We start from the raw sequence: 17,404 nt of genomic DNA, 5'->3' as shown, positions 1-17,404 counted from the left end.
CCAGCCTCCATGCCCAGGACTGTCTGGTAGGTTTTTCAGAGCTAATCAGGCCCTGACTCTTTATTCGAAGTTATATTACATTACTGGGTTAGACCAATGGTCCATCCAGCCCAACATTCAACAGTGAATGACAACTGGGTGACACTTGCCCTCCTAGGCACTCATCTTAATAGCTATTGATGGTCTGAAGATCTATTGTATTTCACCCTTAATCTTTCCAATTATCTCCTCCGTGTCCTGTTCTATCCAGAGGTGAATACATTGCAGCAGGGTGTTAAGTGATTCTCAGGGTCCAAAATCTGTCTTCCTTTGTACACAAGAAAATCCTATTTCAGGCAGTTGATCAGAGACTGTGGCCTGGTACCTCTCCTACATATCACATTCCTAGGCATAAGGAACAGCATCCAAACTCTTTATAGGTTTGTATAACAAAAGAATTTGTGACCATCAGCAAATCTTGGCTCTGAGACTGCTGAAGATGTTCAGTTGCTTTGAAGGTGGATCGATTGATTGGATGAATTGAAGGGATCCTGGATGATCCTGTCCCTATTACTGGTGGACTGAAGTAGGACTATGAATTAGTTTTGGTTTAACTACTACACATATTCATGCTTGAGGGGATTCACCAAGCACATTGGAAGCTAACCAAGAGCATCATCAGAGGTCCGTGCATCAGCCTTTTGGTAAGCAACACAATCAACCAATCCAATGGTATTTATTGAGCACTTACTGTGTGCAGGGCACTCTACTAAGCACTTGGGCAAATACAACAGAGTTAGTAGACATGTTCCCTGCCCAAAATGAGTTTACAGTCAATATAACAATACAGCATATTGATAACTGTGTTCTAGAAGCACACACATGTGCATATGCACACACACACACACATAAAATGACATGTAGTTAATGACCATTTAACAGGATCAGCAAGACAGTACGGACTATCATCCTGAAGAAGTTGCAATCTACCAACTAGCATTTGACAAATCCTCCACATCAAGGATTTCCATCAATCAAGACTGAACACTATCACTGACTGCTGGTAACCAGAAGACACATTTCTAAAGATGCGAGATTAGGTAAAGGAGAACTACATCCAATCTAGAAGACCATAACGTACTTTGAGACGAACAGTGTGGCACTAACTTGGCTTCAAGCTTCAAACTACACTGAAAGTTTAGAGAACAATTGCAGAATCCAATTTTCTAGACAACCAACTTTAAAGATGCCATGTATATACCACACTATAAAACAAATAGCACACAGGAACGTAAACAATGAGGTCCTGGAATGCTGTCTGACTACCAACATCAAATCCATGATCATTGTCATCACTCTTGGTGGTTGGATACCCAAAAAGCTGCTGTTTGGTAAACTTTATGCTGAAGAAACTATCAACAACAAAGACAGAAGACACATTGTAAAGATGCCAGGAATCCAAATCTCAGACAGTGTGGCATACAGAAGGACAACTGGGAAACAGCTGCAATTGGTTGACCAGTCTGGCAGTCATTTTTAGAAATAGGGTGCCTATTAGATCAAAAGCTCCAAGAAGATTGAAATACCAGAAGGAATAAAAGAAAATGGCTCCAAGCACACAGAGTAGCAAATATCAGAGTGCAACAAGGGATGATATTTCACACACACACACACACACACACACACACACACACACACACTCAGAGTTTGTACATACTCAAGGGATTTTGAGTCACATCATTTTTTACCAACCAATCCCTCACAAATAATTCACAGAATTTTCTCCAATCCTGAACTACATGTGATTTTAGAGACAGGCCTGGGGAAGTTTTCTGCGTGAAGGGAAAATATTCTCTTCTAAAGCAAATGAAACTGCAGTGCCTGTACACTCAAAATAAGCCAAAGACATGGTGGAATAAACAATTACCACAAGTCTGATTTGCTCTCACCCTCTCTCACAAGCTCTTAACTTCCTTTTAATTTCACACATCTCCATACTAAGGGAGAGATAGAAGTACAGAATTCAGTACTCATATGGGGAAAAAGATGGGCCAGAAGAGCCTAAGAGACTATAAGCAAGTTAGGATTGTCCACAGATATTGGTATTTGAAGTTTGGCTGTTCGTATATTTCAATTTGCATTAAAGGGGAAGAATGATTGAAAGAACATTGGATGAAATTATTGGTTACCCATGCCTCGTCTATTTTATGTACGCATAATGGTGTGATGTGACCACAGCTAAACATTTAGTATGATTCCAGCAATAGAAAGAACTGCGATATGTCGCAGGCTTCTCAGACAAAGACATGTCACAATCCCTTGCCTCCAATGAGACAATGAAATGCCCTAGATGGCTTGCCAGCTGCAAGCTAAGCTTGCGATAGGGCTTTCACTTAAGTGTGAAGCTCTCCAAAGTCACATTGGTAAAAAGCAAAATCCTGCGGTGCACATTTATATGATGCCTTGTTCTGATTATTCTGAGCTCCAGTGGCTCACAGAAGATGTGCAAAAACAGAGAAAATTAATCGGAAACTGTTGATGATTTCTGAAAGGAGAATCAACTAGATTGTTTCATGAGATGGACAGCCTAAGCAGGAATCTTGAAAAACAGCGATGTGGGTGGCAAATACTGTAGTGATTACCAAGGAAACTGCCTGCAGACTATGGGTTTATGGAACACTGTCAGAATTCTGCTGCATTCACATCAGCTGAAATACACCTTTGTGGGCACTAAGTAATGTGCTGTACCCTTGCCCACATATTCACTCACAATATTCTGTGCCACAGTAGAAACATGACTGACAGAGAAGAAAGAGTGCAAAAAGTTTGGACCAACCCACAAGTACTATAATCAATTTCTCCACACAGGTTCTCAGACCTCAAGTCTGAGGACTGAGCCTCATCCCTTATTCTTGACAGGAGACTTCATCAAAGCTACTTTAGGCTCCACTACTGTTTGGCATCAACAGTAAGTTTAGTTATTTTCTTTATTTGCCTACTTTATCTATCCATACTCCCTTACTTATTTCACCTGTAAAATATAACATAGAGCCAGCTGGGGATATTACAGAGACATAATTACTTTCATAATATTCAGGTGCAAATACCTTTTGATACCAGCATGCTGAGGATATGGGAATCCCAAAATCTAGACACCTCATATGTCAAGTCATCACAGACCATCAGAAAAAAGGTAAAGTTTGATGTACGACCAATACAATTGGAAACAAATATTGTGGAACGGCTGCAACAGAGACTTCATTTAGAAGCATTTTCTTCTTCATTATGACAACAAAGTGTCCTTTTAAAAAATCATACTTCTACTTTATCTTGAGCCATTAAAGATTCTGGCACAAAAACTCAGGTAATAATTAGGCTAAAGCCACATTTTCTTTTTCTTTTCTCACAAAGCCTCTTTAACATTATCTTCGTTTTTTCTTGTGAATGATTGAATATAGAATAGGGTCATTACCTATCATAGAATCAAACAGCTTCCAAATTGGTGTTATATGTTGTTTTTCTTTATCAAACACATTTTTGCTTAACTTTGTCATTTATAAATCTTACAGCTTTACTAAGTCCTGGGCTGCTTATTAAATGCCACATTCATATACCATCCATCTTGCCTGTTCAGAATGCTTTGCTTGTCTTTATTCTCAGTAAGTTCACTTGCTCAAGGGGTTTCTCAAATTGCCATATGCAAACGTTACCGTGCTTAGCTCTACCCATATTTGAACACCAAACATTGAACATGACGTGCTGTGACTTGAAAACATAACATTATCATCATTAGCAGCCTACTTAGAAACAGACCACTATGTTGGGGAGTTTGCTTCGCAAATGGGCTAGCCTAACAGAAACAGGCTATTTCACAGGGATAACCTACTCCTTTGTAAGACGAAGACCCTCATATTCTATGCAGTAACTACCCTTCACTTTAATTACAAAGGAATTTGAGAGATTGATTGATGGTACTGACAAATGAAGATAGGCATTGCGCAGTTGGCAGAGTAATTGTACTTAACCTTAATTTGTGAGGGAAGAGTTTGCTTCCAATAAGTATTTATGCCTCCAATTTTCAATTCTCAAAGATCTTCTCCAGAGGTTAAGGTCTCAATTCTTTTTTCTTCAAGGAATACAAAGTTGGGAGTTATTGATGAAGAGGTGAGTTTTGTTCCAAGTTTGATTTGTGGTCAAATGGAGCTGTTCTCAGTCAGTCCCGTCATCTCAACCCCAATCTGGGAGTTTTCATGTGCTAGGAAAAAAGATCATTTTTCAAAAAGAGACCCAATAAAATCTATGTTTCCCATTTGTAACCTCAAAGATGTTTTTATGGAAAAAATATGTTTGGAAAGATATGCACCTGGATACACTGTAGGTGAACATGCTGACCTTTTTTAAAAAAAACAATGGAAGTGAAAGAGGAAACTCTGTAAATTTAGTTGTATCACTTTTAAAATACCATACAAATTCAGGATATTTTTCAAAAGCTAAATATAACATTAAATTAGCTGGGAGGAAAAATAAATGTTCCCTCAGTTTTTGTTAGTTATGTAAGAAGGCAGCTTTCCTTCTCACATTGTGTAACACAGTGGGGATGAGAAGCAGGTGGTCACCCTGAGCAGCAGCAGTTGCTTCCGACAACCAACATTCTCACATTTGAGATAACGCTTCCTCTCCACCACTAAATTAATAAAAATCCATGTACCCAACATCTTGTATTTAGGTGATTGGTCCAAATAAATGGATTACATTCCTTCCATCTTTTAGAGGCAAAAAGAGAGATGTGGTTTGGGAGGATGTGGCTGTAAGGAAGCCACTGTAGAGAAGCAGCGTGGCTCAGTGGAAAGAGCACGGGCTTTGGAGTCAGAGGTCATGGGTTCAAATCCTGACTCCGCCAGTTGTCAGCTGTGTGACTTTGGACAAGTCACTTAACTTCTCTGTGCCTCAGTGACCTCACCTGTAAAATGGGGATGAAGACTGTGAGCCCCCTGTGGGACAACCTGATTACTTTGTAACCTCCCCAGCGCTTAGAAAAGTGCTTTGCACATAGTAAGTGCTTAATAAATGCCATTATTATTATTAAGGAATTTTGGGGGATAGTAACAACAAATACTATGGGAAATGACTTTTTCCAAACTCCTGAAGCAGTGCAATGAAAAGGCATGCTGTGAGACAAGGACTGAAGGAGAGGGAGCTGTGGTAAGATTTCTCTCATGGGGAGGGCATCCAGTGTCTGTGTGGGGAGTGCACCCTCTTCACCAGGCACAAAGTGCCAAAAAGTGCAAAGCAACATCCCAGGTGATGTTGCAAAAGAAGTCATCTAGACACCAAGAGCATGGCAGCAGCAAAGCCATCTGATATTTGGAGAGAAAAATGGTTTCACAAGAGGGAAGGCATCACAAGTTCCAAAGAAGGTTTTTGCCATAAATCAGCATCCCAGAGGAGTGAAGAAATCATTGTTCCAGAAGGCAGGAGATGGCCAGGAAGTAAAAAGGATAAATAGAAAAATAGGAAGAGGAGGAGGAAAAGCCACTAAGAGATCCAGGAAATCAAAAGGGGCCAATTCAGGGACAGGCACCCTTCTGAGTGGTATAATCACCATGTCTGTACATGTGTATAACCACTCACTGGGTGTCTTTTTCTTTTCAATCCTCAGGAAGAGGCAGCCAGAATTCTCGCCCACCAGCCAGTGTCCGTCGGCACATGTGCAGCTTTGAAAAATCCCACACTGCAGTGAATGTGTAAGACAAGCTGCATGACCAGTAGTGATTTATTCCTTGCTTTCTCTCTCCTGGGTTTCTTCATCCCTGACATTGAGACAGATGTGATGCATGTCATCAAGGATGGGGAATTCACCTATGTGCCATGTTTTGCACATCTGACTTAATTTGATTGTCCATACATTCTTAAAAGGACACTGTCAAGGTTTTTGGGTTTGGGTTTATATATATATATATATATATATATATATATATGTATATATACACATATATATAATACTTTTCTGTTTCTATATAAACACTTTTATTTTCAACTCTCGCAAGCTTCAGAGTGACATTTTACCTTTCAGCAGTTTTGTCAGCTTCTGCTTAGCAGATTCTTTTTTCTACTGTTGTAGCTGCTGTGTCCAGAGTTTGAAATGATCCTGTCTGCGTCTAAGTATCAGCCACAAACTCAGCTTGTGAAATGGTTCCCTAACGTCAGCTTGTGACATCCTTGTGGGAGATGTCAGCAGGACTGGCTGCTGCATCTCCTCAGGGGGGAGACAAGATAAGTTTTGTGGGTCCCTCAGAGCATGGCTGCTATATTTTCTTTTTTAAATTGGAAAATTTGCAAAATTTGTTTAAATTTGCAAATGTTTTAAAACACTTTTTTTAATCAGATTTTCTGAATCTGATTAAAAAAATAACCTGCATGGCTGGCCTAGCTTTTGGCTTCAAGTTCTTGACAGTGTCCCTTTAAGTCAACACAAGAACATGGAAAATGTTCATCATTGTACACAGTCTGTGGTCCCTTTTAGCTGTTTCTTTACAGCCTTTCAAACCCTTGGGAGAGTCAAAGGTACACATTCCTGCAGCAGGCGGCAGCCCACTGACTGGGTTTATGTGGCTTAAACATCAGTTCAATTATAGATAGGCAAGTGTTGTTTGTGCTTAAACTTTTCCAGGAACACTGGTGAGTGAGTCCACTGAGCCTCGGACCTTCTTTTCGGTGGCACATACTGCAACATCTGAACTGCTTCCTTAGCTTCTCTGAGGAAACCACAGTATAACTGATCCTGATTGCTATCAAATCATACCTCTTTTTTGGAGACCCGGGGAAGTCAATTCCCACTTATTAAACCTGGTTTGGGCTAGTGATAAGGGGGTAACAGCCATATGCCACATAATCATGCTAGCTCAGCAGTTCCTAGTATCTGTAGCCTCTGTCTAAAGACTCTGCCATAGGGTGAGCCTTGCCCAGCAACAAACTCAGTGCAACAAAAAAGCAGAAACTTAATACAGCAAGTGCTGCTTGCCCCTTGGAAAGGTTTACCAAGGGAGGACAGATAAGTCTGCTTGGCAGGACAGGAGGACCAGTTTAGGAGGTTTCATGTACCCATGAACACATCCAAGAAGAGTAATTAAAGAATATTTAGAGTTTTAAGAAGAAAATCAAAGACAAAGAGATTTATAAACAGGGATTTGGCAGGCAACTTTGATCAAAGCAACAGATACCATAGAATGCAGAGGGGAAAATGCAGTTTTCCACAGGGGTAGTTAAGCCCCATGAGAGATATTGTCTTACCTGATTATCTAGTGCTTAGTATAGTGCTAGGCTATAGTAAACCCTTAAGAAATACAGCATATAAATTGATTTAATCAGGCTGGGCCTAGTTTTTGCTCCACCACACTCTGACCACATAAATATAGACTAACTTGGATCAGCCTCCCCTGTTTCTCTGAAAGGAAATGGGTGAGCTATTTCTGGGGTAATCAATCCCTTTGCTTTCTAGCCCACCAGGCCTGTGAAGCAATGATTACTGAACAACTTATGGTCTACTAGGCTGATTCAGGAAGACTAAAATGCCTGTAGAAGTGACCAAAATCCAAAGTCTACCTTAGAGACTTTAAGAGTGCCAGAATCATGCCTTGAATGGCTCAAAGTAACTCTGTAACTGGTCCTAAGAATGTGTTTTGACAAATTAAGACTTAGGCAAAGGGTAAAAAGACCCTGAATGAGTCTAAAGGAAGGATATTGGGGCTAAGATACAGGTTAATCTGCATCTTCCTAATAGGAACAGTGCTGCATTTTTTAGGAATACATTTAGGAGACTTGAGCAGGGCTTAGTTTGACTTCTTAGCTACAATGTTGATGGTTAAAACCCCTGGCTCTGAACAGCTATTTTGCCTGAAACCTGGCTGGGAGAAGCCTCTTTGGCAGTTTGTAATTAAAGAAGGGGATTTTATAATTGAGAAAGCTTATCTTCAAAGAGCATTCTTTTTCCTAAGAGGGGAATCATCTTGGGAACTCCTTTGGTTTATTTCAATTATAAAATTTTTGTGCACCTGGGTTAAGTTGATATGCCCTCACATGATGCAGATATGGTGGCAGAAGAATAATCTCAAGAGCCATCTCTTGTAGAACAGAAATGGGTTGAGCCTGTAATGGCTCCATTCCCATTGAATAGGTTTCCTACTGCTAAACAGAACAGACTATGAATGAAGGCACCATCTATTCAAAAAGTCTATAGTTTACAATTTCTTTACTGGTTCTTGTCTCCACTAATTGGCTTTTCTATAAGATAGAACCAAGTTATCTTAAAATGTTTTTACATTTATGACCTGTGTTTAAAATGTGAAATGAATTGCAAGAGAGTACAGCTATGTGGAAGTTATGCGATTTTAAATTTGTCTTTAGTAACCCCTCGAATTGTGAAATCAGCAGTGCTATCCGGACTCTAGCAGCATCTTGGAAACCTTCACTTTCACTTAAGTCCAGAAAGCATTTACCTGTCCACTACAGCCTAGAAAAGGTTTTCCAAAGGTATTTTTTGAATGAGAAGTAATTGGAATTTGGAAATAAGTAAAATAGGTAAAGCTCTTGGAAATTTCATGAAATGTGAGGCTTCAGGCTTAGCACAGTGCTTGAACTTCTTGTACTTAAGAATTTAAATAGTGTAACTAACTCAGCTCTGTGATTCAGCATTGTAATTCCAATTTTAGGCCATTTTGAACACTAAGCAGTGCACCATGCAAACACCAAATAGAACGGATCACTGTAAATGCCGGTAATGGTGTGATTCACTTATACCAGTCATCCTATTTCCTGAAGTGTGGGAAATATTGATTTTCTGGAGGAATAAATTAGAATGCATAGAAGCAGCATGGCCTAGTAGAAAGAGCATGGGCCTGGGAATAAGAAGGACCTGGGTAAGCACTTAGCACCGTGTTCTGCACACAGTAAGCACTCAATAAATACAACTGAATGAATAATCCTGACTCTGCCACATGTCTGCTGTGTGACCTTGGGTAAGTGACCTGCTACTTCTCTGGGTCTCAGTTCCCTCATTTGTAAAATGGGAATTAAGACTGTGAAACCCACATGGGACAGGGACTGTGTCCAACTTGATTACCTTTTATCTACCCCAGAGTTTATAACAGTGCTTGCCACATAGCAAGCATTTAACAAATACCACAATTATTATTATTATTATTATTAGTAGTAGTAATAATAATGGCGACATTTGTTAAGCACTTACTATGTATGAAACACTGTTCTAAGCACTGGGGGGGATACAGTGTGATCAGGTTGTCCCTTGTGGGGCTCACAGTCTTAATCCCCATTTTACAGATGAGGTAACTGAGGCCTAGAGAAGTGAAGTGATTTGCCCAAAGTCACACAGCTGACAAATGGCGGAGCTGGGATTTGAACCCATGACCTCTGACTCCCAAGCCTGGGCTCTTTCCACTGAGCCATGCTGAGTAGTAGTAGTAGTAGTAGTAGTAGTAGTAGTAGTAGTAGTAGTAGTAGTAGTAGTAGTAGTAGTAGTAGTAGTAGTAGTAGTAGTAGTAGTAGTAGTAGTAGTAGTATCTCATAAAAAGCTTATATTTAGGTTCTCATTCTTTCTGACCTCAAGGGTCAGGAATTCGATGAGTTTCCCAAACTCAGCCCATCATGCCCCACCATGGTCACAGTAGACTGAATGGATATTGCCACTTGGGAAAGACCCAAAAGTTGCAAGGAGGGCTGAGTCCCTCAAATCTGAGATGGCTAACAGATGGCAAGGCCTATGGCCAAGACTCATTAGAAGATGACCTATTTAGTTGTTCAATAACCTGAGGAGGCTTTCTCAATCAGGCTTTAGTGCACTCAACGTACCTAAATAGATGAAGCAAGTCAAGGAAGACACAACGCTTCAAAGAAGATAGGTAGACAATTTAAATGAAGCACTGGGTTCATTATTCTATGGCTTTGGGGGTCATTCAACTAACTACCCCTTCCTTTTCAGCCCTAAAATTTAGAGTCCAAAGTTATAAATATACATGTTTGTATAAATATGTGTGTATATACTTATATAAAATATAGTAATTGGTTAGTAATTACAAGCCTCATGCTTAATATTTATTTTATTCTTTAAGAAATAGGCTTACTAAATTTATTTAATCTCCTGAATAAATTCTAGAGGCCCAGTGTGGGCAGAGATTGTCTCTATTGCTGAATTGTACTTTCCAAGCGCTTAGTACAGTGCTTCGCACACAGTAAGTTCCGGGCTTTGGAGTCAGAGGTAATGGGTTCAAATCCCTGCTCCACCACTTGTCAGCTGTGTGACTTTGGGCATGTCACTTGACTTCTCTGGGCCTCAGTTCCCTCATCTGTAAAATGGGGATTAAGACTGTGAGCCCCCCGTGGGACAACCTGATCACCTTGTAACCTCCCCAGCGCTTAGAACAGTGCTTTGCACATAGTAAGCACTTAATAAATGTCATTATTATTATTATTATTAATATGATTGAGTGCTACTGTGTTCTGAGTCAATCATATTTATTGAGCGCTTACTGTGTGCATAGCACTGTAATTACACAGTGCCCAGACAGTAGAGCTTGAAAAAGAAGCAGGGTCAAACATAAGAGCAACAGTAGCTCATCACTGAGATAGAAATTTGAGTACACTGGACTGGAGCAGAACTGATGTGTGACTTTTTCCTTTTGCCAAATGCACTTAGTAGATGGAGCCTCGAGGAGCCCATGATATAATGGCACTATAATGGCACTGAGGAAAACAATCCATGCTGTTGACTGGGTGACGGAGCAGGAGTGGCATCACCTTGGTTTTCTGGCAAGGGAAATAGAACCTTTCTGCTACTAGGTGCACAAATATTCCCCAGTTTACCTCTACCATTGGTCTGGTGGAAAGAGCACTGTTCTGGAATTCAGGAAGCCTGGATCCTGGAAGTCCTCCTTCCCGTAGCTGACTATTGTTAATGAAAAACATACCTACATGTAAAAATGTTCTGCATCCCTATTTACTTGTACTCTGTGCCCCAGACTAGCAGAGACTAAGAATGCAAATGATGCTGCACAAGACACTTGCACTGTATCCTATTCCTCTGTGTAGGCTCTTGACCCTGAAATCTCAGGACTGAGGCACATCCATGGTTCCTGAAGAAAAACTAATGGACCTGGTTTTGTGGAACATTCAACTGACCTGATGTCCCTACCAAAAATCACTTTTTGCATTTGAGAGACACACTAAGATAGTATTTGTGTACAGTGCTTTTCACAAGGAGTAGAGGGGAAAAAAAAACTCAAAGGTTTGGCATAGGGAGAAGGGTAGGAAAGCAAAACTCCTGTCAAGCTATGCAGGGAGGTGAAGACAAACAGGATGATTTAGTATTCGACAGGAGAGTGAGATAAATAGAAATGGAGAGAAAAGGTAAACTCTGGAGTGAAAGGAGAACTGGGAGAAGGGAGACATGGACAAAACCTATATGTCAGAACCAAAGGTCTCTGTTGCTATTCTAGATCTTCTTTACCTCACTGTCACCTGAGGTAAGCGACGGCACTTTTCTCGACCTTAATTTCTCTAGCTCTTAAATGGGGAGAATGAGTCAGTCATCCTGACTACTTGATAGAAGTGTTTAAAGGAAAAGTCAGTGATTCAGTATTTGGCAAATATTTTGACATTCTTGGAAGAAAGGATTACTGTCAATTCAAAGAATCCCTATTAACGTTGACATAGTGATTCAGAAGTGTTATTTTTCATGGTCAAACTCATGGCAGTATTAGCACTGCCTCTAAGGATTCCACCAACCATCAGCTCTATATCAGGAAATTTTTCATTACTTAAAACAATGACAGACCAAAGTGCTTGTTAACCATAATTTAGTCAATCTTTGCACACATCTCCTTTAGATACTAATTATTGTGCTCTAATGTTTTGCAGTTATATGATTTCCCTTGTCAGGATTTTCAAATATGTGGTGTCAAAACATTGCCTTCATCATAAACACTCAGAATGTTGTTGAAAACAGTCATATATTTTTAATCACTATGTGAATTATGCTTTGTGGGCTTTTAATTTTACACTTCTAAACAATTGTATTCACATTTGGAAATCCCACATCCTTGCATATAAAAACAGTTTTAATAACGTTTTTCCTCCCCACAAATTCTCTTCTTTCCATAAATGTGTTTGCAGTTTATTTTTTCTGTTGCTTTCATAAACACCCATTAACAATTACTTTATAAGAATTTTCTAAAAATCCCATACAGAGGAGAATTAATTTTGCCAGCAGTGTCTAGTTTTGTATTCACATCTCAAGCCACAGAAAAGTGAAATGGTTACATGATACAGCTACGAAAAGCTAACCCATTTTTTTCAGAAATTTCCATTGTAATTACAGAGGATGTTGATACATTAATGAGAATCTAGGATTTTGATAAAAGGAAATGTCCATTTCTGTCAAAATGATTTCTTAGCAGTGTGAAATGGAAAAATTAAAGCTACTTAGAAATATGCATTTAGCAAATGTACCAATTTTCTTGGGATTGGTTGGATGGAATTTGCCTGAGAAACATTTCATTTCATGCAGATCTCTCTATGCAAGAATTAAACATTGACTCTGAATTAGGATTGTAAACATTGAAAAATGTAACAAAGCTTACGGAGACTCACCATCTGCTTGATGCTTATACGGAAAATAAAGCCAGGGCCCAGAGATTTCTGGATTATGTGATTCCAATCACCTCTATGTCAAAATGGGGGCTACTATGTCTAACTTGCTGCTGACTCTTCAGATCTGTGTGAGGAGTTTACAGTGAGAAGAGAAAAGAGGAAAAGAAAACATGCTGGAAACTGACAGGGTGATAATGCCAGATCTCACTTTTGTGTCTGACTCCAATATATTCCTCATAGGCTAAAGCAGGCATTCTTTTGTACCTGATTCCCTTTCAAAGTCACCAATCTAGTCAATCAATCAATCATATTTATTGAGCGCTTACTGTATGCAGAGCACTGTACTAAGTGCTTGGGAAGTACAAGTTGGCAACATACAGAGACAGTCCCTACCCAACAGTGGGCTCACAGTCTAAAAGGGAGAGACAGAGAACAAAACCAAACATACTAACAAAATAAAATAAATAGAATAGATAGGTACAAGTCTCTCTGGCACCAAATCACAACACCCTATGTCAACTGGCTTGTTTTTTCGAAGTATAGATCCCACTGTTGTGCAATGATGATGTTTGTCTGTAAAATGTATATTCATAAATGTGATTGACATCATTAAATTCATCAAGGGAGCAGGGATGTTGATTTTTCTGTCAACTGTTTCTGTCTCCCTCCCCTGTACAGGTGTCATATTGTCCCACTGCTATGAACTATCAATACCATTTGCAAACCAAAGTTGACAACTCAATGAATACTTTACATGTACTCTACAGGGTTTTTTAATTCCCTGAAAGCAATAGAAGTAGCTGAATAGATGGGTCTTCATTTACCTGCGGCTGAGACTAAAAGGGGGACAGAAGGCTTTGTCTGTACTGCTAACCAGATGTTCAAAGACTGCAGATTAAGATTTAATTCATCCAACATTTTAGCAATTTTACTTTTAACCTTGAAGGTAAAATGAGCAGTGATAGGCCAAAACAAATCCACTCATCTTTAACATCCTCTCCCCATGCCATTCTTTCTCTGGGGCTGCGGGGTCGTCTCCCTGCAGCAGCTGATTTCTGCAGCACTTCATGGTAATTTGCATTCTTACGAGTTAATGCCTTCCTAAAGTCAGTTTCATAATGAAGGGAAACTTTAGGGATGGGAGGGAGCAAAGCCGGTGGTGTTGGGCACTCAGACTGTGCATCTTAGGTTTATATGTATGTTTATTTGCCTAATATATTTGCGAATAAATCCATCTTTATTTTATTCATAGTTCTAATGGCAAGTCTGTGTCATGGTCTGAACCAGGTGGAAGACAGGTGCCCAAGGGACAGCACATGTGGCACCGCCTTTCGGTGCACGTCAAGACCAACGAGATGGCTTGCAACCAGACAGCGGTGATTAAGCCCCTCACTAAAACCTACCAAGGCCCAGGCAAGAGCCTGACTTTTTCCGACAACAGCACTAAGACCCTATACAATGTGGTGGAGGAAGAGGAGAGTGAGCCAGTGCCCTTCAGCCCACCCAGGAGCCCTTCTATGGTGGTGCACCGGCGGCTGGCAGCTCCAGTGGCCACTCCACCCCTCCTGACCCATGGGATGGAGGAGGAGACCCAGCTGTTCCTGCCTGAGCCAAGAAGCCCCCGGAGCTTGCCCCCTCCACCGCAACAGCCGCAGGAGTCCCAGCACTCCCTCATGGGCCCGCTGCAAGGGGTGGTCAACAAATTTGCCGTTGGAATCCCCGACTTCAACGCCGCACTTGTGGTCCCAGGGGGCCTGGGCAATGGCATGCGGAACCTATACCAGCCCCCACCCCGCCAGCAGCAGCAGCAGCAGGCCCTACCCCTCCAGCTGAGCATGTTCAGCGAAGAGCCGATGTCTCCCCCGGCCGAGGACGGGGAGAGTGAGACGTTCAAGCTCATCCAAGATTATGTGTATGAGCGGGAGGGGAACACGGAGGATGATGAGCTGGAAGAGGATGACGTGAATCTCCAAGCCTCCAGGAAATTGACCCCAGAGGCCTCCCCAGCACTGACACCCCCATCGCCTTTTCGAGATTCGGTGGCTTCGGGCAGCTCGGTCCCCAGCTCCCCTGTTTCAGAATCTGTGCTCTGCACACCCCCTAACGGGACCTATGTCTCTGTCATTCTGAGGGACTACAAGCAAAGCTCATCCACCCTGTAGGGGGTTGGAGGCCATCTTACCGAAAGCCGAGGCATGGAAGAGGGTTCCAGAGGCTGGGCAGTTTGAAAACGGGAGCAGAAGCGCTGCCAAAGTGGAAAGCGGAAAAAGTGGGATCGAAGGAAGGAAGGGGAAATCTATCATGACTAGTCCAATGGAGGGGAGAGGAAATTCTGCATCCTGCATTCTGCACTACAAAAGATCCAACTGGGGGCTCCACTCCCTGAATTACTCAAAGGGACCCTGAGGTCCCCCAAGAAGAGAGGATATTCCTTCAAAGCACAAACCAGGATGGCATATGGTTATTTGAGCAAAAACATAAAAACACAAAGGAAGAACACTGGAGAAACACCTTCACATGAACAAACACAGGAGCACGCGCGCGTGCACACACACACACACAAACACATTGAAGCAAACTTGAAAATGGAAATGAAATGTTTTGCAACCGTTCATACTAACACACTTTCTAGCCCTCAGTCTGATGCAGAAAGATGACATTTAGGCAATCTGAGAAGCGAGCCAGGATGGTACTACCGTATCTAAAGGTGGTGCAGTGGCCTCCCCACAAATCCTCTTTCTTCTTATCCCCACTTATGGATCTGCAAAAAGTGGAAGGGCCCAGTGGAGGCATTGGAACTGGGGCCTTCATTTTGCTCACTGCTCCAGAGACCCTGTCAGCCACTCAAGGCCACAGAAAGAGGTTTGTGCATACGCTGCTGGTTGTTTCTCCATTTGGGAAGATGGAAACATGGGCAGAAACACATCATCGCATAATGCTTTGTCAGAGAGTCAGAGAGGTAGGAGGCAGCCTGACATTTGTAAATGATTCTGTCAGCACTATCAGCTACTCACACTTGATAGTTTTCTTTGCCTGATTTTGAAAAAGGGCCAGAATAACAGCAGACTGAAAAGAGACGAGAGCAAACAGCTTTGCCAAGGTTCTTGGATCACGCCAAGGGGCTTCAAGTAGTCTTTGGTGAAGAGAACAAACTGTAAGGCTAAACTGTTACCCTCCATTTTCCGTAGCAAATAATAATTACCAACTGACCATGTAATTCCACTGTTTCTCTGTGTTCCTACAAAGCAAATCCACATTTGACAGTAGTGTGTGCTCATAGCAATGGTGACTATTTAAATGAAAAGCAATTCTTTATTGTTGTTCATTGATTTCATTGTAAAAGCGAAAGAGTGAGTGTCCATGTGTCTGTGTGTGTACTTATACTAAACCAAGTAATGACTTACTTGCCCCTGGAAGACTGTCTTACAGATGTAGTATTGATAGTTTTATGTTTGAAACGTGTTTTATAGAGCACTGTTCAGATCGATACATTAGACTTCAGAACGTTTGTATGCTGTGCTCAAACATTTTTCATATTCAGCTGAAACAGCTGTTATCTTGATAAGAGGAAACTTATATGGCAGGCATTTTTTGGAAATCTGCTGTTGATAAAAAGTGCTTTGAGAATTTGTTACATGAAGTGTTGGCATTACAACAGCAACAAAAGTGAACGTTTTGTCACTCATACCCAAGCCAGTATTAAACTAGAGGGCAAAACCAGAAGTATTCAGAGTATTTCTCATTACTTAATATTTACACTATACAAGGTTCTACCTTCCATCTTTCAGTGCTTAAAATAGGTATGGGGTTTTCCTGCTTACCTGTTTATTTCTTCTGCCTCCTTATTCTCTTCTGCTTATTTTTCTCTTCCATTTCCAGACTTCTATTTGCTTCTCTATTTATTTCAGAGACTTGCCAGATTATAATATCCATGTATGTGCAGTCCTGTCTCTCCACACTTCCTCTCCCCTGTCCATTTTGCTCAGCAGATAGTCTCTGGTTGAGGTCACTATTTCTAGCATGCCATGATTGAGATTGCAGAGTGATATCATTATGATGATAAGATGAAATGTTCACACTACCTATTGGTCTGATTTTTCGATAATATTTTTAAGTAATCTCCCACTTTCTCCCACTCCCTAGTGTGGGTTTCTTTTGTATTTTGTTTGTTTGTTGCATCTCTTTCTCCTTGGGAGAATGAATTAAAGGCATACCCAAATTCAAAGCCCTAGCAAATATTTGCAGCTGTATGACATCTGATTAGCTTCCAAACATCAATTGATCTTCTAAGTCTAGTGCTATATTTCATTATCCTTTTTACTGTGAAATGATGCTAATATCACCCCTTCCCTGGTACTTGAAGCTTGAATCATCTTTCCTTAATGAATTGACTATTAAGCTTGTTGTGGATATCTGAGATCTCAGGACTGGAAACTGAACATGGACATCTATATTCTTATTTAGATGAAACAGACTAAATAAAGGAAAACTTCAGTGATATATGGGTGGATTTCTACACACTGGAATGGTCTCTATCATTAGTTGAACATATTTTCTTTTCACTGTCATATGTTTTCAGTAGAATAGGGTTTCTGCTTTCAAATCTTTCTTTTTTCAGCATAGACTAGATGAGGAAAACAAGTTCCTGTTACACAAATTACATAACCTGACAATTTATCCTGGGTTCCTGGCTTAGGAAATTTGGTAAACTCATTAACCACTGACAATATTATTACTATTTAATCATATTATCATCATGAGTAAG

At 40.7% G+C, this 17,404-nt stretch overlaps 1 protein-coding gene across 1 annotated transcript in view; it reads left to right on the top strand.

The window, feature by feature from the left end:
• GRM1 (glutamate metabotropic receptor 1) overlaps positions 1–15,956 on the top strand; it is a 348,169-nt gene extending 332,213 nt beyond the window's left edge. Inside the window, exon 8 of the mRNA XM_038762331.1 lies at positions 13,892–15,956. Within this exon, the coding sequence (XP_038618259.1) occupies positions 13,892–14,801 (910 nt within the window). The 3' untranslated portion in view covers positions 14,802–15,956. The remainder of the gene's footprint in view (positions 1–13,891) is intronic.
• Positions 15,957–17,404: the final 1,448 nt, after the last annotated feature.

This window comes from Tachyglossus aculeatus, chromosome 2, assembly GCF_015852505.1.
Source record: "Tachyglossus aculeatus isolate mTacAcu1 chromosome 2, mTacAcu1.pri, whole genome shotgun sequence".
NCBI classification, from domain to species: domain Eukaryota; kingdom Metazoa; phylum Chordata; class Mammalia; order Monotremata; family Tachyglossidae; genus Tachyglossus; species Tachyglossus aculeatus.
This window is presented reverse-complemented; position numbering and strand designations above follow the sequence as displayed.